This window comes from Perca fluviatilis, chromosome 17, assembly GCF_010015445.1.
Source record: "Perca fluviatilis chromosome 17, GENO_Pfluv_1.0, whole genome shotgun sequence".
Classification (NCBI taxonomy): Eukaryota; Metazoa; Chordata; class Actinopteri; order Perciformes; family Percidae; genus Perca; species Perca fluviatilis.
In genome coordinates, this window is record NC_053128.1 from 29,512,265 (window position 1) to 29,535,794 (window position 23,530).

Here is a 23,530-nt window from a genome sequence, read left to right on the forward strand (position 1 = left end):
CCTTCAGCTTCAGCCCCGCTGTGCATTAGACACAAATAATACCTGACCCAGTATCAGTGGTTCAAGTGCAACCTCTACCTCCATGTAAATGCCACTGGTTTTTCCTGCTTTCAAAATGCATGACCATCACACCAAGCAGAGGACTGACTCATGCAGCTCATTCAGCTCTTCAAAACCTCCCTCACCATCGATCATACTGTGGATGTTTTTTGCTGTTTATACATCATAACAAGAAACTTCAACCTGTGCTTTCTCTCGTTCAGGATTTACTATTTTAGTTTGTTTGTGCTCGTGTCTTGGCCATGCTAAATTCTTTTGTTATGTGAGCAGATAATCAGGACCCGTCCCTGAACAGCCTGTCGGTGATGAACGCCGCCGACCTCAGGAGCAACATGGACTCCAGCGCTCGCTCCCAGCAGAGCAGCCAGGGGTGGATCAACACCTACCCGCTGTCTAGTGGCATGTCCACCACATCCAAGAAATCAGGTACTGCTTACAGTCAGCAGGTCACAGTGGAAGGAATCAGTGTGTGGAACAATGTTAAAAGCAGGGTTCATACGTTTTGAAAAAAACTGGAAAAGTAATGGAATATGAAAAATGCAAATTCCAGGCCTGGAAAGGTTTTGGAAACTTAAAAAGACCCGGAAAGTTTTGGAAAAGTCATGGAATTTTTTTTTAACACACAGCATAATAATATGTCATTAATAAATGTATTTTCACGTCGTCTTAACCTCAACATTTTATTCGGGGAGCGATATTATGAATCCCACTATGAACCACATAAATCATTAATTTTATAGTTAAACCTCTGAGGGTAAACTTTAACACAGATTTGTATTCTTATTGTATAATGTCGACTGACATTTTCAGGAAACACATAGTCATGGAAATTAAAATGCGTATGAACCCTGTAAAAGGGATACCAAAGAATCTCAAACAAACATTATTTAAAAAAAACTATTAAAGCAAATAGGTTGAGTACATACAGTAAAATGTGTTAATTCTGTTTTTGTTCTGTTCTTTTGTGACTGGTAAGGGGTTGAGGCGGGGGGGAAGAGTTTTTTTTTTTTTTTTATTAAATATTTGTTTTGTTAGGGGGCCAAATTATATAAGATGAATCTTCTTTCTGCTCCTTTTCATTCAGGAAAAGGAGCAGAAACACATACACACACACACACACACACACACACACACACACACACACACATATATATATATATATATATACTGCACATTAAAATGTAACTGTCATTCTTTTTTTAGTATTGCATTTTATATTCAGTTCAATGTTTAATTTATTCAATAAAAGAACATTGAAAATTATTTGTTTTGAAATAAACAAGCAAATTGTTGCATTTTAGCAGAATAATGAAAGCAGCAGAACTGAGTGTCTATATATATATATATATATATATATATATATAGACACACACACACACACACACACACACACACACAAATGCATACTGGGGCACTTTTCTACCCCAAGGTGACACAAGTCAGCTCCCAAAATATCTTTGATAAAACGTGCAGAGTAGGAACACTCCCGCTCGGCCAGATTCAGACACTTCCTGGGCTGTAACCAATGATATTTCCCAGTTTCATTGAGAACACAAATGCACACAAGAACACAGATGGAGAAACGCTTAAAAGCCTAAAAGGACACATGGTTTGACTGTCTCTTCTTCTTTACGTCCTAGGATTGTCCAAGAAGAGCAACAGAGGGACGCAGCTCCACAAATACTACATGAAACGCAGGACTCTGCTGCTGGCTTTACTGGTGAGGGCTGAGATAAGGAATTGTGATTTTCTGGTTTTAAACCTACGGCTCTTTATCTTCACGCTCTTCTCTTTCCCTCCGTGTCCTCTCTCGTCTCTCCAGGCCAGCGAGATCGAGCGCTTGACGACGTGGTACAACCCCCTCTCCACTCAGGAACTGGCCATCGCCACGGAGCAGTCGGTGGAGACCAGCATCGCCAACTGGAGGTCCAAATACATCAGTCTGACGGAGAAACAGTGGAAGGACAACGTCAACCTGGCCTGGGGTATCGCACCCTACCTGGCTATGCAGTTACCAACCAGGTTATCTCTCTCTCTCTCTCTCTCTCTCTCTCTGTGTTTGTGTAATACATTTCCCAAATACTTCTTAAAGGTGCAGTAAGCGATGCTGCGCAAAGATTGCTGATATTTGAACTCAACTGCCAAACAAAAGAAAAATGTCCCTGAAAATTTCGGGGAAGATTTCAGGGAAATGGTAAGCAAGGAGTCCCCACAAATACTAGGGTATAAGGTCCCTAAAAGTCTTTTGGTGCTTTATCTATGTAGGTTTTCTGAGGTAAATATTATTGCTAGCGATAGAGATTTGATCAAAATACTGCTTGTAGCTAGCAAGAAAGCTATCACTAGGAATGTGGGTTTGGAAACACCAACAACGAAGAATTGATGGCTAACAATTGGGAAAGAAATCTTTTTAATGGAAAGACTGACACACAAACTGAGATGACAAGAAACCCAACTGGAAAGGGGGGAAAATGGACCCTTTACCAGACTCCAAATGACTAAAATAATAGTAAACAGAAACATTATTCTCCCAAGGTTGTAAAATGTGAAGGCAATCCCAAAGCTGTTTTCCCTTTTTGTTTTGTTTGCTGGTGTTTGTGACTTTGTTCTTTCATTTATTTATGTCAATAAAGATTTAAGTGGGGAGAAATACAGTTTTTTACAGAGAAAATAACCGCCAGACTGTAGATTATTTGTTTATTTCTCACTTTGGTTTCCAGATTTAAGAATGACGCCATTGTTGCTGAAGTGACCAGGTTGGTGCGACTGGACCCCGGAGCTGTCAGCGATGTTCCTGAGGCCGTCAAGGTAAGATCACTGAGTCTAATGAGCTTTGGACTTTATTTTTTTGTTTTTTTTGTTGAAACTTTCTTTATTGACTTTTTAAACGAATACTGGCACATAATACAGTGCCAACAGCCAAACACGCACACTCACACGAACATACATAAACATGAAGAAATAATTGCTTTGCACATTCACATCGCAAATCCAGCAGTGTTATCCCCGCCGACCCCCCCCCCTGAAAGAATGACAAAATGACATAATTATGCTATATATTGCACACACAAAATTCCCTTCTTGTTCCTCGCCTTAAAAGTTCAATTCATTTTAACTTAACGGGCCGGCTACATTGCAGCGTAACTTATGCATAGCGAAGTTCCAACACTACGATTTCACTATAGTCAATGAAAGTGGCGACACCGGGCACGAGAGCAGCGCGTAGTGGTGCGTAGGCTCCGCAGAGATCCGCTCTACAAGCGTGAAAATAGGACAGTCTTCTATTTCTATTTTTTACTTGAGCTGTGTGCTGCCCTTTTTTACAGAAATGGATCATAAAGTGTCATTATTTCTTTGAAATTAAACTACCGATATACAGGAAACTACTTAATGACCGCCAGTGAGCGTATTGGCAGTTTCCTTTAAAGAGTTACTGCTTTTTATTTCTTGTTTCCCTCACCTGCGCCCTCTGATAACAGCGGACAGTAAATTGACGTTTTCACAGCGCTGTGCCGTCTCCAAAAAACTGAAGAAACAACACAAATCCCAAAAGCTAAAGCTCTCCGTCTCGCCTGTGACTCACACAATCCTACGCCACGTGTGCACAGCAGGTGTAGCCAGTTAAAGGATACAATCCACGGCACGTACGCTCCGCTAACGGTCCGCATACATTACACATGTAATATAGCCAAAGTCGCGCAACCGTACCGTCCCAACCCCCACCTGGAAAAAATCCTTGGGGAAACACTGTCCAGTAGACACAAAGTATATGTTGCGGCTGTAAGCAGTCCAACAAAGTGCTGCCGCGAGGAGATACTTCAACACGCTGTGATGCCCTCGAGATTGTATGGCAAGGATTTATTCCTCCACGTGTAAAATACAACTAGCACTGCAGTTACCAAATGTAAAGTTACCTTGTGAGTCAAAATAAGTGCGTTAGTGCGGCGGTCAACAGAAAGTGTGTCGCTCCCGGGCTCACCCCCTCTCTGTCGAAAGCCCAAAAACCCAGGTGAACAAATATGTCATCACTTCTGCTCAAACCGCGATGAAAACGCCCACCACCTACAATATTAGTGCACAATATAATAATCAATAAATAATATAAATGAGACCGTAAACAACATACAATATGTGGCTCTTACAGTATACATTACCAGTGACCTTCTTTCATCAATGTCCATAGTTTGCTCAGAGTGGTGTCAATAATGGATGTTAAATATTGAAAACGTAGTAATGCATTATGCATTGCAATATACAGGATCAGATCTTTGGACATTTTGACTATCGTTCCTAATGCATTTTTTTAATATTTTCTTTCCCTATTTTGTACCCCCTAGTTCCTGGTGACGTGGCACACTATTGACGCCGACTCTCCTGAGCTGAGCCACATCCTGTGCTGGGCTCCAGCAGACCCGCCCACTGGTCTGTCCTACTTCAGCAGCATGTACCCTCCTCATCCTCTCACCGCTCAGTACGGGGTTAAAGTGCTGCGCTCCTTTCCTCCAGTAAGTCTCGTGGGATTTTTGCAGTAAAGAAAATACAACTTTGGGAAAAATCACAGCTCTCCTCTTTTGTAATTCAAGTTTGTTTTTTATTATTTTTCAACATGGTACAGAAACCGCTTAGGTGGTACAAAAATGTGGAAAATACAGGTTGGATAGAGGGATGGCATATTAATAAAGGCAAAGTCAAAAGGGTTCTTGTTTAAAAGAAAATTAAAAGAAAATTGTACATACTAAACATGCATACTGTTACCTGACACATGAGGAGAGAAGGAAAATAAATAAAAATAATAATAATATATATATATCCACGGAATAATATATATATATATATCCATAGATTCAAACATACTGTAGTTGTACACTTATACACATTGATAATAGTGCACTAGGTAATCACAGCTCCCTTCTCTTCTCAGGATGCCATCTTGTTCTACATTCCTCAGATTGTTCAGGCTCTCCGTTATGACAAGGTAAACACGAACGACAAGAGCTTTAACGCTCAGTTAACGGAATTGAATCAGCAACTTTTGATAATGGTTTAATCGTCATTTATGAAGCGGTAGTGATAAACGCCGCCACTCTGTCCTGCTCAGATGGGTTATGTGAGAGAGTATATCCTGTGGGCGGCCCAGAAGTCTCAGCTTCTCGCCCACCAGTTCATCTGGAACATGAAGACCAACATCTTCATGGACGAGGAGGGACACCAGAAAGACCGTGAGTAGAGACTCCCTAAATCACAGTCAACTCCAATGCCTCCACTGTGAGCGAGAGCAGCAGTGGTATTAAAGTGCTCATATTATGCTTTTTGGATTTGTCCCTTTCCTTTATTGTGTTATATTTCTTTTTGTGCACCTTCATAGGTTTACAAAGTGAAAAAGCCCAAAGTATATAAATAATATATATAAATAAAAAGCCAAAAAGCGTAATATGAGCACTTTAAATCATCTGAAACCTCCTTCAGTAGCACTCAGGTTAATGCAGCTGATGTGTGGTACGTTACAAACTCTGTCCTCATTTGACTCATTTGAAAATTGAGTCATTTGACTCATTTGAAAATTACATTTTCACGAGTCAACTATTTATCCAGTCATTCCATTTCTTCATTAATACACACATGAGATGTACTCATATTTTTTTCGTCTGTACTCATATTTTTTTGTCTGTACTCAAATTTTTTCTGGCTCCTGTAAAATGATGTAGTCTATATCAACGATGTTTAATTTGTGGGATTGTTCACGTTTCGCCGGATGTGCATCCCCTTCCTCGTCCTTTGTGTTGGCGTTCTAACCTCCGGCTAATTTGTGAGGACTATGGTTAACTGCTCCTCAGCTGTCTGCAGGGTAAATCCAGACAGCTAGCTAGACTATCTGTCCAATCTGAGGTTTCTGTTGCACGACTAAAACAATTTTTGAACGTACACACGTTCTACCCAAACAAGTTCCTTCTTGAGACTATTTTGCAGAGGCACCATTGCTCCGTGCAGAGCTTAGCCCCGCCCAAGACGATTGTGATTGGTTTAAAGAAATGCCAATAAACCAGAGCACGTTTTTCTCCCATCTTGGTATGCTATGTGGACTGGCCAGACCATCCTCCGCAGCGCTGTGGAGGAAGGTCTGGCAATGCGAGACTAAAAAATGATGTAATATATTTTCCTTTTTATATTGTCTGCCTCGTGGGAAAACCCTCATCAGGCCTAATTCAATCAAATGAAGTTGATGTGATCACATTTCTTCCTGCCTCATTAGTTCAGTTCAGTTCAAGTTTATTGTCATATGCATATTAGTACAAAGTACCACAGCAATGAAATACAATGTGCCTTAGCACTCTCTCAGCACCAGTCAATAATAACAATTTTAAAAACATAATAGCATTAAAAACAATATAGAATATCCAACACAATATACATAAATGACTAAGTTCAGACCACAGCCCTCCTTCCTGTTATGCTATCGTTCAATAACCTTATTACCGGTCTAATCTGTGTAGCCGACATCGGGGAGCTGTTGGAGCAGATGGTGGAGGAGATCACCGGTTCTCTGTTGGGTCCGGCCAAAGACTTCTACCAGAGAGAGTTTGACTTCTTCAACAAGATCACCAACGTCTCCGCCATTCTTAAGTAAATCCATCACCATTACTTTACAGAATCATTCGCGAACAAGTGAATGTTTTGGAGTAATTTTTAAAGTCAGATTTTTCTTTATTTTCCAGGCCGGTTCCAAAGGGAGAGGAAGAAAAAGAGCCTGTCTCAAAGCTCTGTCGGATATCAAAGTCCAGTCAGGTAACGCACTCTTCCCTGTAGGCTTAATACTGGACCAATGTCAAAGATTGTTGTTCCCATCCCCCGTCACTTAGACACAAAAACATAGGGACATAGGGTCCAGGTTGAACAAATATGGTAGATACTCTTTAACTAATATCCCAAATTTGACTTGTTTTCCTTTTACGTAAAAATGAGCCTGTATATCTTCAAAAGAAGCTCTTCCAATTACGTAAAAATGAGCCTGGACGCTACAATAAAACCTGTTTCTGACCGACCAAAGTCTGCTTTAGTAAACCTCTGTGGCATAAGACATTTGTCCCCTAACGGAGACATTCGTGGGAATTCGGATGGAGACACCACACTGCTCTTTTAGCTATAAATATTTCCAGATACCCCCGTTGTCAGTTAGATAAAACTTCTCTTTCAGTTGCTTAAAATTGTCTCTCTAGAGATCACAGATATGTTATACATATTCCTGTTTCCATCCACTTTTTTTGGTAGATATTTTCCCTGTGCAGATTAAAAGGTTATTCCATGTGGAAGAATGTCTCTGTTTGTATTTTGATATTCCCAACATTTCGTGGGCCCTTGCCCATCGTGTAATTGAAGTAATTTAAGTATGAATAATGTCAGTATTTGTCACTATAAAACAGAAAGTGCAACGTCAATGTGAGTCTCTGAACACAGCCTTCTGTTTTCTCTTTCTTGGTGTTTTCTAGGCTGTTACCTACCAAGTAACCCTGAAGCCATAGTGCTGGACATCGACTACAAGTCTGGAACACCCATGCAGAGGTAAAGGAGGCGGTTTCACTTCTGAAACATCAGAGATCTATGCATCTTTTCAGGGTTTCCGCGGGGTCTTCGAAAGTCTTAAAAAGCCCCAAATGTTAGGCTGAAATATTGTGTTCTAGGTCTTAGATCATTTCAAACAATAATTTTCCTACGTCCATGCAACGTGACCTCTAATGCTCAGTTTTTCTTTTTTTATTCCGCGGTGTTGTAGTTCTTTCTTCCGTTAGTTCAAATATAATATCGCTTTATTACGACTACAAATGAGACCAACATGCAACATATATTGCAGCCAATCAGCTTTCGTGTTATTGGCGCGAGTCTCTTTCGGATTGTACCGCCGACATTAAACGGATTTTATTCTCAGCTTTGGGGAAGTGCAGGTTTAGCGATACTGAAACAATTGCATTAAGGGCCTCAGTTACTTTACTTTAGTGGTCCCCTAATACTGTATCTGAAGTCTCTTTTATATAGACCTTAGTGGTCCCCTAATACTGTATCTGAAGTCTCTTTTATATAGACCTTAGTGGTCCCCTAATACTGTATCTGAAGTCTCTTTTATATAGACCTTAGTGGTCCCCTAATACTGTATCTGAAGTCTCTTTTATATAGACCTTAGTGGTCCCCTAATACTGTATCTGAAGTCTCTTTTATATAGACCTTAGTGGTCCCCTAATACTGTATCTGAAGTCTCTTTTATATAGACCTTAGTGGTCCCCTAATACTGTATCTGAAGTCTCTTTTATATAGGCCTTAGTGGTCCCCTAATACTGTATCTGAAGTCTCTTTTATATAGACCTTAGTGGTCCCCTAATACTGTATCTGAAGTCTCTTTTATAGGCCTTAGTGGTCCTCTAATACTGTATCTGAAGTCTCTTTTATATAGGCCTTAGTGTCCCCAATACTGTATCTGAAGTCTCTTTTATATGGCCTTAGTGGTCCCCTAATACTGTATAGAAGTCTTTTTTATAGAGCTTAGTGGTCCCCTAATACTGTATCTGAAGTCTCTTTTATATAGACCTTAGTGGTCCCCTAATACTGTATCTGAAGTCTCTTTTATATAGGCCTTAGTGGTCCCCTAATACTGTATCTGAAGTCTCTTTTATATAGGCCTTAGTGGTCCCCTAATACTGTATCTGAAGTCTCTTTTATATAGGCCTTAGTGGTCCCCTAATACTGTATCTGAAGTCTCTTTTATATAGACCTTAGTGGTCCCCTAATACTGTATCTGAAGTCTCTTTTATATAGACCTTAGTGGTCCCCTAATACTGTATCTGAAGTCTCTTTATATAGACTTAGTGGTCCCCTAATACTGTATCTGAAGTCTCTTATATTAGATCTTAGTGGTCCCCTAATACTGTATCTGAAGTCTCTTTTATATATGGACCTTAGTGGTCCCCTAATACTGTATCTGAAGTCTCTTTTATATAGCCTTAGTGGTCCCCTAATACTGTATCTGAAGTCTCTTTTATATAGACCTTAGTGGTCCCCTAATACTGTATCTGAAGTCTCTTTTATATAGACCTTAGTGGTCCCCTAATACTGTATCTGAAGTCTCTTTTATATAGACCTTAGTGGTCCCCTAATACTGTACTTTATTAATACTGTATCTGAAGTCTCTTTTATATAGACCTTAGTGGTCCTCTAATACTGTATCTGAAGTCTCTTTTATATAGACCTTAGTGGTCCCCTAATACTGTATCTGAAGTCTCTTTCCCGAAATTCAGCCTTGGTGCAGAATTACAGCCACTAGAACCAGTCCCACAATGAGCTTTCCTTAGGATGTGCCATTTCTGTGTCTGTAGTTATTGAGGAGGAGAGGGGGGGGGGGGGCAAGGTGGAGGGTGGGGGTGTGGTCTTGACCAACTGCCACTTTGCTCGTTTGAAAGCCATGATGTCTCTCTCTCTCTCATGGGTGGGCCAAATTCTCTGGGCGGGCAAAGCAGAGAAATGGGAGGTAACCCTGTGTATTGTGTTTATCTCATGGGAGTGCGTTCTCTGTCGTCCCAGTGCTGCGAAGGCGCCCTACCTGGCCAAGTTTAAGGTGAAGCGCTGCGGGGTGAGTGAGCTGGAGAGGGAGGGGCTCCGCTCCACCACGGACTGTCTGGAGGACGGAGAGGAGAACCCTGACGGATCGCGCAGGATTTGCTGGCAGGCTGCCATCTTTAAAGTGGGAGACGACTGCAGACAGGTACCCCTCTGAACTCATTCTCAGGGATATTTCAGAGAAAGGAGACTTTGGCTTCTCTTGTGATCCTTCTGCGTTTCTCTGTCTCCAGGACATGCTCGCTCTGCAGATCATTGGACTCTTTAAGAACATTTTCCAGCTGGTAGGCCTGGATCTGTTTGTCTTCCCCTACAGAGTGGTGGCCACTGCACCGGGGGTAAGACTAGTTTGGGCCATCATTTCCTTAATGAATGAATGAATAATTTTTTTTTTATCTGTAGAACTTGTATTCTTTTCTTTCCTTTTAAATATTGTAAAAATAGTTATGTTAATTTGTAAATTGGTGGCAAGCATGAACAGCTGTCTTTCATTTCAATGTTAGGTGGGTTCCTTTTCCAGGCCTTAGGTTTTTTTTTAATGCATTTTCTTATGTTTTTGTACATTACTTATATTTTTAAGTTTTATTTTATATGCACAAATAAAGACATACAAAAAATATATATACATACATGTATATATGTATAGAACAAGTGTTAGGACAAGTATGGCTTTTTTTTTTTTTTTGCAGGTGAAAACAAATGTGAAAATACGCTAAATGTCCGTCACAATCATTCTTTGCTCGGTAAAGATTGACCCAAAGATAATCTCTATAATACAGTAAATGCCGGCAATGAAAAGTATCTGTAATAATGTCAATAATTGTGGCCGGGTTGGCTCAGTGGGTAGAGCAGGCGCACATATACTTCGAGGTTTATGCCTCGACGCAGAGGTACATGGTTAGACTCCGACCTGTGACGATTTCCTGCATGTCTTCCCCCCCCTCTCTCTCCCCTTTCTCACCTGTCCTGTCCATTAAAGGCGGAAAAGCCCCAAAAAATAATCAAAAAAATAATTCACATTGTTTTTTATTTCCCAAAAAGTAGTTTAGATACCTAAATTGCTCAACTAGAGACAAGTTGAACACCTCTTATCACTTGTGTGTTATGACTATTTACTCCGTGTCGTTACATCCTGTTATCTCAACAATGTCACGGGTTAACAAATCATAATCGATAGCATCGATGGCCAAAACTTTGCAAATGTAGAACTTTATTTTCATATGTAGGTATTTATTAAGCGATCCTGTTGTCCTCAGTGTGGCGTGATCGAGTGCATCCCAGACTGCAAGTCCAGAGACCAACTCGGCAGACAGACGGACTTCGGGATGTACGATTACTTCCGCAACCAGTACGGCGACGAATCCACCCTGGCCTTCCAGAAGGTACGGAGACTTTAACCTTTGGCCGTCCCCCTTTTATTCAGCGTAATGAATGAGTGGGGGGCTCCACTGTCAACCCTGTCTCATGTAGTCCTCAGATAATGTCCGGGATTACTGTCAGTGAGCCAGAATGAGCTGGCTATAAACGTGTGTGATCATGTTTGTATAGATATGTCGATGTCTAGATGAATATAAATTAGTGATAGATCCAGAGTACACAAATTAAAACAATTTTAAAGATAAGTTATTATTATATATCATTAAATAGTTGGAATATACCCCCAGGATGGTTGTATATTTCTCACAGAATTTAGTTTAGAGTTGGTAGAGGGAGGAATGAGTTTTTTATATCTGGCTAGTTTACATTAATGGGAGTTTAAAAAGGGAACCAGAAGACTTGCGTATCAGTGATTATGCTGCAGATATTTACCACTCTGTTTAAGTGTTATCTGTTAAAAAAAAAAAGAGACAAGCATACCACCAGAACTGACTCAATAAAACACATGATGACTTAAAACTTAGTCAGCTTCCTCAAACAAAAAAGACACATCTGTGTTTCCTGACATGTTGATATAATAAGTTTATTTAAAGCTTTAGTGCGTAACGTTTTGATATTAATGAACGTCCGTTACATTCAAGCCGTTGTCAAATGAGCTGCTACAAAGCTAATTAAGACTATCAGCTCCACACAGCTCTCTCTGGATCTCTCAGTACGGCTATGTTCAGAAGATTGTGGCGTCCGGTGACTTTCCTGCGCAGAAACTCGAGTGAAAAGTCAATCATGTTTTTTGAATCCTCCGTGTCCTCCTTGGCTACTATCAACTGCGCGTTCACGGAAGGCTTGCGTCATGTGGACGCGCCCTCAGATTTGTTGTCATTACTTAAATTTCCTCATGGGGGCAACAGAAACATTTTATTTTTTTTTCTTTCTTCTTGTTTTCCCAGCTGGTCTGGAAGCGAAATTACGAATCCTACTATGGCCACACCAAGATCCACCCTTCAATAGCAGCTTGATTGGTTGGGGTTAGGCTTTTATGTCATCGAGACACTTAAGTAGCAATCTGACAGAGTATGCATCTTTCTTTTTAAGAGGCACATAAATCTGACTGTCATCTGCATAACAATGGAATGAAATGCCATGCTTCCTAAGTATGGAACCAAGTGGGAGTAAATAGAGAGAGAAAAGGAGAGGGCCAAGAACTGAGCCCTGTGGTACCCACATGAGAGAGGAGCAGTGGAGGATACACAGTCACCAGGTTAGGATAGATTGGTCAGGGGATAGGACCTGTACAAATCGGGTTACGTTACCTTGCGTAAGCATGGACGCTTTGCCAATAGTAGTGATTGAAGGGCGGGCCTTGGCGTGGCCATAGTAGGATTCGTAAATTCTACTCCTCTTCTTCCGCCCCACGCTGTGGAGGAAAGGAAGGTCTGGCAATGCGAGACTAACATGTAAATAAACACCAGCAGAGGTATCTCTGATGTCCTCTTCTTCTTTCCAGGCTCGGTATAACTTCATCCGCAGCATGGCCGCCTACAGCCTTTTGCTGTTCCTGCTGCAAATCAAAGACAGACACAACGGCAACATCATGCTGGACAGCAAAGGACACCTTATCCACATAGGTGTGTGTGTGTGTGTGTGTGTGTGTGTGTGTGTGTGTGTGTGTGTGTGTGTGTGTGTGTGTGTGTGTGTGTGTGTGTGTGTGTGTGTGTACAGACAGACATGGACTCTGTTTAGTTGAGGTCTGGTCTTCTAAATGTGTCTAAACTGTTCATGTCCGCTTTGTTTCCCACAGACTTTGGCTTCATGTTTGAGAGCTCTCCTGGAGGTAACCTGGGCTGGGAGCCGGACATCAAGCTGACCGACGAGATGGTGATGATCATGGGGGGCAAGATGGAGGCCACGCCCTTCAAATGGTTCATGGAGATGTGTGTCAGAGGATATCTGGCTGTACGGTAAGAAACTGCACAAGAAAAGGTCTTCAGTAGATTTCCATGCTGTTTTCACATTTCTGCTTTAGTGCTATGTTACGGGATATGATTGAGAAAACTGTATTTCTTCCTCACAGAGAACTCTTATATGGTTGTTTAATTGTGTAAGTGTAACTTTGTTGCCTCCTCTCTGAACATAAAGACCCTACATGGATGCAGTGGTTTCTCTAGTGACCCTCATGCTAGACACTGGACTGCCGTGCTTCAGAGGACAGACCATCAAACTCCTCAAGTAAGTCCAACAATAGGATGTCTGTAAAGTGTGGGGCAACTTCAAAATGTGTGTAAATAATTGGTTACTACTATACTGTTTTATGTTGTGAATATGATTGTGGCAAACAGTTTGGACAAATTCTACTCCTGTTCTAGTTTGCACTGAAAGCTTTGTGTTTATTTTTGCATTTTCATATTTCTTGTAAAGTAAATGGTGAAGAAAAAAAAATCAAGGGTAGAGAGAGGGATATATGACAGGCAGCAAAGGTCCCCAGTTGGAAGTGAATCAATGAATGCAACTTTAAACATTAATGGGTATCTTTCTTTATTTAATTTTTTTAAATCAGAGGACGGTTTAATCCTCAAATGAGCGAGAAAGAAGCGGCAGCCTTCATTATCAAAGTCATCCAAAGCTGTTTCCTCAGCAGCAGGTAAGAAAAACCACACCTCTCTTCAGCTTTTTTACTAATCTCAAGTGACATTAAAGGGATAGTTTATATAGTTTAAAGATGGCGGTCGGCACGCCCCCAGTTTGGAGAAGCAGGCAGGAGTACCGACACGGAAGCTAAGCCAATGTCCTGCTGTGGACGGGGCGAGGCGGCTAAACCCATTTTAGACACCTGAAAACATCTCTTATCAGTTTAAGTTGTACACTACATAGAGTTTTTTCACCACTTTACCTTGCTGTCAGACAGCCCTTTACGACGGGGAACTGAAGCCGTTCACGGGAGTTGGTGCTCTACGGCTGCCTCCATCGGTTAGTTTTTGTGTTATTGTGTGACTTTGGTGTTAACGGGTTAATTCGGATTCACCTAAGTCACACAATAACACAAACTAACTAACCGATGGAGGCAGCGGTAGAGCAGCAACTCCCATGTTCTGCGAGGTAAAATCACTGTTTTTGTCAAAGGAGTCTGGAGGCTTTGAAGAGAGCAGAGATAACGGCTTCAGTTCCCCGTCGTAAAGGGCTGTCTGACAGCAAGGTGAAGCGATTAAAATATTCTAAATATAGCGTCCACTTAAACTGATAGAGATGTTTTTAGGTGTCTAAAATGTGTTTAGCTGCTAGCGCTAGCATGCTACCTCGTTCTCAATGGCAAAGCACTGCTACAACACATACAAGTTCACCATAATCTACAAAAGAACTACTTACATGTGCGCCCTGGTTTAGAAGAAGTCTCCCAGCTAATCCTGCCTTGTAACTGACCAAAGTTGGAGAAACAGCCTTTCTTTTACTGTCTGTGGAGCTAGCTGACATGATCTACGATCTGAGCTACTACGCATGTACGAGTGCAATCAATGATAGTACAGAAGAAAAGATGTCTCAATCTGTAGCTGAAACAGAGACCTGAACACAGGGTGAAAAGAGGAGCTGCAGCAGTGAGAGAGAGCTGTGCAGTACAACAAAAATATGGTGTTTTTTGAAAATGAAACCACGTAAACCTATTCTGGTACAACCTTAAAATACAATTATGAACCTGAAAATGAGCATAATATGGGAGCTTTAAAAGATCGAAACTATCCCTTTAGCATCATGCAAACACCAACGTGAGAAGAACTGTTGAGATGAGGTCGTCACTAATATATATTTTTCATGAACTTGTTTTCAACAGGAGCAAAACCTACGACATGCTGCAGTATTACCAGAACCAAATCCCGTACTGAAAGTCTCTTTTGCCGGACCTCCGCTGTACTGTACGTCCACTACAAACGTCTCTACACAAGCAATGCAAACCCTCTTTTTGGATGATTTTAATAAGGCGCTGGATGCACTTTACGTGTGTGTCCAGCCGATTCTGCACTCCACTCTGAGACACAACAATATGGCACTTTGATCCTAATGCTCCACTTTTAATCAGCATACTGTAAGTTGTCGGATTTTATAATGTACTTCTGAGTTTTAAAGATGTTTAACTTGTGAAGAACAATGTACGACCAAAAAAGGCATTTGAATCACCCTTTAAGTATTTTCTTCTTGATGCTGTTATTTGTTACCAACACTAATTTGTCACACGTGAGGAAGATGACCGGAAAGGGAGCCATATTTATAGACTTTGTCAAAGCAGCTTTTGTCATCATTGTTATCATTTTGTCACTTTGCTGGTATCCACTTTTATGCACTTTATAGATCACAGTATTTCATCGGCTTCTCCTGCCTATGATCACAAGCTTGAACAGAGATTATACATCAGATATCAGAGATTAAAAAAACGACCTGCATTTAAATCAACCGATCCATAAAATCGCAGTATTTTTGATTTAGTAGAACAAAAGCTGGTAGATGGAACACAAATCAATGCAGGAATCATATTGCATTTAATCTAACGCTAGTCTTTAGGAATGTAACGGTATTTAGAAAACCAAACGTAATTGTGCTGTAGTCTTTACTGTAGAATATTTACTGTAGAATTACATCAACATCACAGATATCGTTCTGTGATTGACATTAACTTGTAGAGTTGTATGTGAAGAACATATTAATCAGAAGGTTTTTAATAACTGGTACTTTGATGCTTATCTTCAAAGCCAGTTATTTCGCACATCTTCATGTCAGCTTTTAATGTTGTTTTTATCAACTATGGGAACTTAATGCTCCGTAAACCGGGACTTTTTAAGGAGCTGTAAAGCTTCGGTGTTAGGTTCTGTCTTTTGTTTCCACTGTGTTTTAAATGCCGGGTTAGTTTGGGTACACGTCATTGAAGAGACAATATTTTTAGGTGCCGTTTGGTCGTAATAAACGGCCCAGTTTTTGCTTCTACATTTTAGTCACAGAACTGAGCGAACACATATCACTGTTCTGGAGGTACACTGAACAAAATTATAAACACAACACTTTTATTTTTGCCACCATTTTTCATGAACTGAACTCAAAGATCTAAGACTTTTTCTATGTACACAAAAGGCCTATTTCTCTCAAATATTGTTCACAAATCTTTCTCAATCTGTGTTAGTGTGCACTTCTCCTTTGCCGAGTTTTAGGTGTTATGGTTAGGGATCAACCATCTCTCTCTCTCTCTCTCTCTCTCTCTCTCTCTCTCTCTCTCTCTCTCTCTCTCTCTCTCTCTCTCTCGACCTGACTGCAGTTTATCATCGTAACCATCTTGAGTGGGCAAATGCTCACATTCGATGGTGTCTGGCACTTTGGAGAGGTGTTCTCTTCACGGATGAACCCTAACCCTAACACCAGATACTGACTGGTTTTCGGGACCCCCCCCTCCCCCCAGTACAGTAAAACTGCACATTTTAGAGCAGCCTTTTATAGTGTCCAGCCTAAGGCACACCTGTGCAATAATCATGCTGTCTAATCAGCACCTTGATACGCCACACCTGTGAGGTGGATGGATTTTCTCAGCAAAGGAGAAGGACTCACTGACACAGATTTAGACAGATTTGTGAACAATATTTGAGAGAAGTAGGCCTTTTGTGTACATAGAAAAAGTCTTAGATCTTTGAGTTCAGCTCATGAAAAATGGGGGCAAAAACAAAAGTGTTGCGTTTATAATTTTGTTCAGTATATTTACAGAATCCTACAAAACTCTTCCAGCCATCTTGGTGAAAAGATATTTAGTTTGTTTCTGTTGCTTCACTACCCGATCCGTACCGGAAACTAGAGGTGGGAAACTCTAGACCCCTTTACGATTTGATTCAGATTATAAAACGATTCTCTATGCATCTTGTTGCATCAAAGACAACAATACATGTTTTGCGATTGATTTTTTCTCACTGTGGGACTACTTCCTAGTTTTAAAACCTATATTTGTAATGATCCATGCTTAAACAGATACATTTACTTCCATTATCTTTTATTAATACAAGGAACATGAAATATGGTCCCTCATGTTTGTTGTGTTACCAAATAGTTTAGTTAGACACAACTTGCATACAGTGTGTCTCTCATCCAGGGTCCCTTAAACTTCATAGAAGCCAAAATGCTTCCACGCGCTAGCTTTTAACCCTGGGGGTGTCGACCGGTTTGTATCCATATGTGGTTGGTTGCTCACACTCACTTCCGGGATTGTTCAGGTGCCGCAGGAAATGGTTAACTGCTCCTCAGATCTCTGCAGGGTAAATCCAGACAGCTAGCTAGACTGTCTGTCCAATCTGAGTTTTCTGTTGCACGACTAAAACAACCTTTTGAACGTACACACGTTCCACCAAAACAAGTTCCTTCCAGAGGCTATTTTCCAGCGGCACCGTGGCTCCGTCCGGCGTTTAGTGCCGCCCAAGACAATTGTGATTGGTTTAAAGAAATGCCAGTAAACCAAAGCACGTTTTTCTCCCATCCCAGAATGCTGTGTGGACTAGCCAGACCCTCCTCCGCAGGGCTGTGGAGGAGGGTCTGGCAATGCGAGACTAGTAGTAGCCTAGCTTAGAACACAACGCACATTTTTACTTCCATAAGGTTGCACCAATCATTTCGTTCAGCTGTAAGGAACATATAGCCCGGTCGCAAAAAGTTGTTACCGGTAATCACATCAGGGTAATAATGTGAACTGAAACTTTTGATGTTATTATTAAGTTATAGTGGTATATATGTTGATGTTTGTTTCCAGTAACCTGGATTGGAAAATATAGTCACAACTTAAAAGAAACGAGTGTATTAATTAACAGATGAAACCTTTTTTCATCCAGATGTTTTTTTTGAAGAGTCTTTGAGGATTCTGCAAAGACCTTCAGTTAACAACTACTATTGTTACCTGAACTTAGCCCGGTTGACACCAGACCCTTCTCCGTTGTAACTGAGAAGGGTCTGGGGAACCATCATTCACAGCCCATTTCCAAAGGGGCGTCGCCAACGGACGCAGCTCAAATGCCTTTGGGCGCAATTGGATAGACCTTCAACCAATCAGACCAACGATCCGGGTGACGTAGCAGCGACAGCTTGGAAAAATTGGAAATGGGCTTGAATGGGTTCTCGGCCAGACTGACTTGCAGAGCTAATCTCAAATTTGCCGGAAGTTCGTCAGAGAGTTTTCCCAGGCTAGCCTTGAACTAGTTCCAGGGGGGAGAACAGTGGAAATGAAAGCAGAACCTGCAACAGTGGCTACATGTTGGGTTCCTGTAGTGGAAAAGTGAGTTGATACAGCGAACAGGGTAGACCAGGCGCTCACCGACTGCTCTACATCACATGTATTTTGTCCTGTCTAATAACGTGTCAGAAGCATGTTTTGAAACCCCTTTACAATATGTGTAAACCCGTCTTGAAACATTCCTTATTTGAGTTATATCGAACATCTTTGAGTGTTGAAAGTTGATCTTGCTTTTACTGAAGCGGGTGACGATACTACCTTAAAAGCCATTTCTTGGTAGAAACACAACTGTAGTAATACTTGACAAGAAACCCTAACTTTATGCAATATATTCATACATATTGATGCTGTATTTGCGTGTTGTGTTCAACAAATGAACTTGCTATAATTCCCTCCATCCTGATCCTTGCGTGAGAAGTGTTTTCATGTCGCAGCTCGGACTTTTGCCGCCGTTTCATAATTGAGTGTGTTTATGTATGTCGGTATACGCTCACAAAGTACTTGTTTAACGGCTTCTGAGAAGAGTTGAAGGGGCTGACAATGCTGTGACTAACTCTTTACAGAGCCATTTTTAATGTAGTGGATTTTATTGAGTTGCTGTATTTTCAGTCAGTCAGTCATTCCTTATGTCGGCTGTGATCAGTCAACCAGATGTGTAATATATAAATATATATATATGTACGCGTTCCGTTTCTCTGTTTGTATTGGCTCAGTTTGTGGCGAAATCATTGCCGGTTCATATGAGATCACGTCTGTTGTTCTGATTAATGTGTGAAAACTTATTTTTTCCAAGATTAAATGTGCGAACATTTCATCAATCAGACTACTGATGTGTTTGACTTTTTTGTTCTTTTTGTATCTTCTCGTCTTCCTTGTCGTCTCTTTGTTTTTTTGTCCATCTGTGTGTTCAAAATGAAGGCCAAGATCAGAGATGCATGGGTGTCTGAAGTAGAGGGTAGAAAGTAGGGAAGGGGGCCATTGCTCCCCCACTTTACGCCCCCGGCCCCATTTGGCTTTGTGGCTGGTGCGATCTATTGCAAAATGGTCTCTAGTTCTTGTCAGTCTTTCATGTCATTTTGGATCCAGCACAATAGACTGGGCTGAGACGCTGGGGGGGAGAGGTGTTGGATTCACTGCCTGGTATCCTTTCTTTTTTGTTTTCAGCTGCGACATCTGCAGCCAGATTTTGGCGGGGATGTGGTCTTAAAGAGACAAGCGCTAAAACAGAGCTTTTCAGACAGAGGGGGAATACAGGTATATGGTATACTCAGAAATAAAGTGGGTTTTTTGAACATTAAAGCATGTAAACATGTTTGTTAGTAGATATATAGTATGTTAGTAGAAACAAAAAATGAGCATGATATGGGACCTTTAATGAACAATGAATGAATACTTTTAATAGGTTTATTAAATCTGATGAAGCTATGAAGTAATGAATGACCTATAGCTACACCCTGGACATTTCTATGAATTGTTTCATAACAATAAATCAGTGTAAGAAATATCTTTTTTAAAGAAAGCTGAGCAGCTGAAACTCTACTGATCATATTCTGCTGTCTCGGCCTGGAAGCTGCTCCATGGCGGCGTGAACGAAGACAAAGAAAGAAAGAAAGAAAGAAAGAAAGAAAGAAAGAAAGAAAGAAAGAAGAGTTTGATGAGAATGCAGCCAGTTGTGTTGAACTTTGAGATTGGTATTTGAGGTAATTAGGAAGATTCTGACCGAGAGAAGTGACCAAAAAGGATAAAAACACGTTTAAAGTTTGGTGTTTTACAATGGATTGATAATAGAAGAAGATACTTCTATTTTTTGTCAATCGAGCAAGACGCCCATCGAAAACGGTGCCACTAACACAAAAGCCAAGATGCCGGTGGGAGTGAAACTTCGACATGTGCACAAAACCCCAAATCTCCTTTTTCCCCCCAACCCCCCCCCCCCCCCCCCACAAAAAAAAAAAAAAAAAAAAAAAAAAAAAAAACCCCCCCAAACCCAAAAAAAAAAAAAAAAAAAAAAAAAATTAATAAATAAAAAAAAAAAAAAAAAAACAAAAAAAAATAACAAAAATAAATAAAAAAAAAAAAAAAAACTCCCAACCTCCCCCTTCTCTCTCTAAAAAAAAAAAAAAAAAAAATATTATTTAATTTTTTTTTTTTTTTTTTTTTTTTTTTTAGTTTTAGTGACCAGGTGAGGTTTTACTTCCAGCCCCCCCCCACACACAGATCTCTGATCTCTCTCTCCAGCACACATCCCATTTCTTTTCATGTGCACCTTGGCAGTGCCCAGGAGGTGAACTGGCACCTCTCCAGCTACCAGTCCACCACCATACTTTGGCTCGTATAGGGACTTGAACCAGCAACCCTCTGGTTCCCAACCCAACTCCCTACTGACTGAGGTACGGCCAACCCATTTATGGTGTATGGTTTTGTATGAATGTGTGCTATTTAATAATTCAGATCAAATGTGGGAGAGTAAGTCAATAATGATCCAATCTTTGTAAAGACAATTGTAAAATACTGTAACCGACACACGTAGAAACTCTCTCTCTGTTGAACCGAGCACTCACCTTTGTCCTTCCCCTGTCCATGTGTGTATATGTTTATACGTATATTGTTTTTATTGTTTTTATCCTTATATTTGAGAATGTGTGACATGCACCAACAACACCATGACAAATTCCTTGTATGTGTAAAAAAACGTACTTGGCAATAAAGCCCTTTCTGATTCTGATTCTGATCACATCTCAGCATCTGTTATACTGTAACTACAGAGCGCCATCTAGTGCTCAGCACAAATACTACTGATAATCAGTTGTGGAAGATAAGATGGACTTTATTAATCTCACACTGGGGAAATTCTTATCAGAATAACACAAATGCACATAGACATAGGAGAAAAAAATATACATAAAGTATAAGAAATAGAAAAAATAGAATTAGTTATAACAACAACATATTTAGACACCCTTATATAAACAGACAATATATAAACACAGATATACAGATGAGTGAGGTGCATAGGTGATTAGAAATGACTTATTGCACAGTTTGAGGTAACACAAAGTAATAAATAACTTGAAGTATTCAGTAAAAGTACTTATACCACAGTGTAAAAATACTCAGTTACAAGTGAAAGTTCTGCATTCAAAATCTTACCTAAATAGAAGTACAAAAGTATCCAAACTGACTGCCATCTGCTGTAGCTAACACACTGACTATGGAGAAGTAGCTCAGACAACCACACTTCTAACACCCGACCCATACCTTTTAATTACTTTGCAGATATTATCAACACATACATTATGATATATTATTATAAGTTAAGATAAAACTGTATTGATCTACAGGGGTGAATTCATAAATTGCCAAGCATCTTCACCAGCTGCAGCATTCAAGGGATTACAAACTTAAAGTGCCCACATTATGAAAAAAATCACTTTTTTCTGGGATTTGGGGTGATATTTTGTGTCTCTGGTGCTTCCACCGAATACAAACTTTGAAAAAAAAACATCCATGGTGTTCTGAGTGAAATACGGTTTCTGAATGTGTCCTGCCTTCAGTCTCTGTGTGAGCTGGTCAAAATCTGCATGGCTTTCTATGTAGGTAGCCGAAACGAGGTGGCTAACCGTAGCATGCTAGCGCTAGCGGGCAAGCTTGTTTTGAATGGCAAAACACTGCTACAACACACACTAGTTCACCATAATCTACAAAAGAACTACTTCCATGTCCCTGTTCTGCAGCTATTCCACGCAAAGTTGGAAGTGTGCTCTCGTTTAGAAGAAGTCTCCCTGCTAATCCTGCCTTGTACAGGCCGAAGTTGTTTAAACAGCTAGCTAGCTCATGTGATCCTTACCTAGCTACTGCACATGTGCGACTCCCAACAAAGATGGAACAGTGAGATGTCTCACTCTGTAGCTAAAACAGATTGCTCAACACACAGGGTGAAAAGAGGAGCTGCAGTAATGTGCAGTACAACAAAAATATGGTGGTTTTGAAAATTAAACCACTTAAACCTTTTCTGGTACAACCTCTAAATACAATTATCAACCTGAAAATTAGCATAATATGAGCACTTTAATGCATCAATAATTATAATATAATATATATTATTCTAAAATGGGCCAACCCATTCTGCAGAATGAGTACTTTTACTTTTGGTACTTTAAGTATATTTTGATGCTGCTAATACTTTTACTTATAGCCAACGAAAGTACAATTTTGAGGACTTGTAAATCACAGTATTTTTACACAAGTTCAATATTCTTTGACCTCTGATAAAGACTTATCTTTAGCCATAATAATTATGATCATGTATTTGTTGATTATATTATGTTTTATTGATCTGAATCTGCAAAAAAGCCCATTTTTCCGCCAATGTGATGAAAAAAAAAAAATAAAGTCATTATAATGAGATAGTATCTTTAAATATTAAGAAACTTTCTCAAAATAATAAGTCAATATCTTAAAATAGTGCCTTAGTAGGCTATATTTTGAGAAATGTTCTCAATATTTTGAGAAATTAAGTCATTATTTTGAGAAAGTTTCTCATTATAATGACTTAGTAATTTCTTTCATCATATTGGCAGAAATGGGTTTCCATATGAAGTACATTTAGTGCAGTAAGAAAAAGTACAATATTTCAATTTTATATATATATTATTATTTACAATATTGCAATGTAGTGGAGTAGAAGTAGAAAGTAGCAAGTTGAAATACTCTGAGTACAAGTACAACAGTACTTGAGTAAATGTACTGCCTCAGGTACATTTATTTTTGTTTTGTTTTTGTCTTCAAAAAACTTTATTATTCAAGTACAGATACACAAACACATTGAAAACCTTAAATGCATACATACATACATGAAAATAGGGGCGCATGAAATGTACATTAAAGAGGTTGTAAGGCACTGCAAATGTTCAGAGTCCGGATGGCTTTCTTATTTGTCCTTTTAAAGTTTAAAAATATAATTTCATGTCATTTTTAAATGGGCGAATATTCGGTTTTCTTTCAGACCATTTACATTTATGGATATAACATTTTACAAATAAAATTAAAAGATTCAAAATGAAAACATGGCATTTATCCAAATCATTTCCTTCATAGTAAAAAATAATGTCTCTACTTTGTAATTTTACAATACATGGCCGACTTCCTCCACATCAATCCAGAACAATCTGACATAAAAACATTCACAAAACAAATGTGCAATCGTCATCCTCAGGTAAATTAACCCCGCCCCCCCACAGCCTATGTGACGTCATG

At 39.9% G+C, this 23,530-nt stretch overlaps 1 protein-coding gene across 1 annotated transcript in view; it reads left to right on the top strand.

The window, feature by feature from the left end:
• The window catches only part of pi4kaa (phosphatidylinositol 4-kinase, catalytic, alpha a), a 52,908-nt gene extending 37,700 nt beyond the window's left edge, over positions 1-15,208 (top strand). The window contains 19 exon segments of the mRNA XM_039779843.1: positions 331-486; positions 1,701-1,780; positions 1,883-2,082; positions 2,781-2,868; positions 4,398-4,565; positions 4,982-5,035; positions 5,159-5,279; positions 6,552-6,681; positions 6,774-6,790; positions 6,793-6,843; positions 7,545-7,617; positions 9,625-9,805; positions 9,894-9,998; positions 10,917-11,042; positions 12,542-12,662; positions 12,836-12,995; positions 13,174-13,263; positions 13,592-13,675; positions 14,858-15,208. Of these exon segments, the coding sequence (XP_039635777.1) occupies positions 331-486; positions 1,701-1,780; positions 1,883-2,082; positions 2,781-2,868; positions 4,398-4,565; positions 4,982-5,035; positions 5,159-5,279; positions 6,552-6,681; positions 6,774-6,790; positions 6,793-6,843; positions 7,545-7,617; positions 9,625-9,805; positions 9,894-9,998; positions 10,917-11,042; positions 12,542-12,662; positions 12,836-12,995; positions 13,174-13,263; positions 13,592-13,675; positions 14,858-14,909 (2,057 nt within the window). The 3' untranslated portion in view covers positions 14,910-15,208.
• The last annotated feature ends 8,322 nt before the right edge of the window (positions 15,209-23,530 follow it).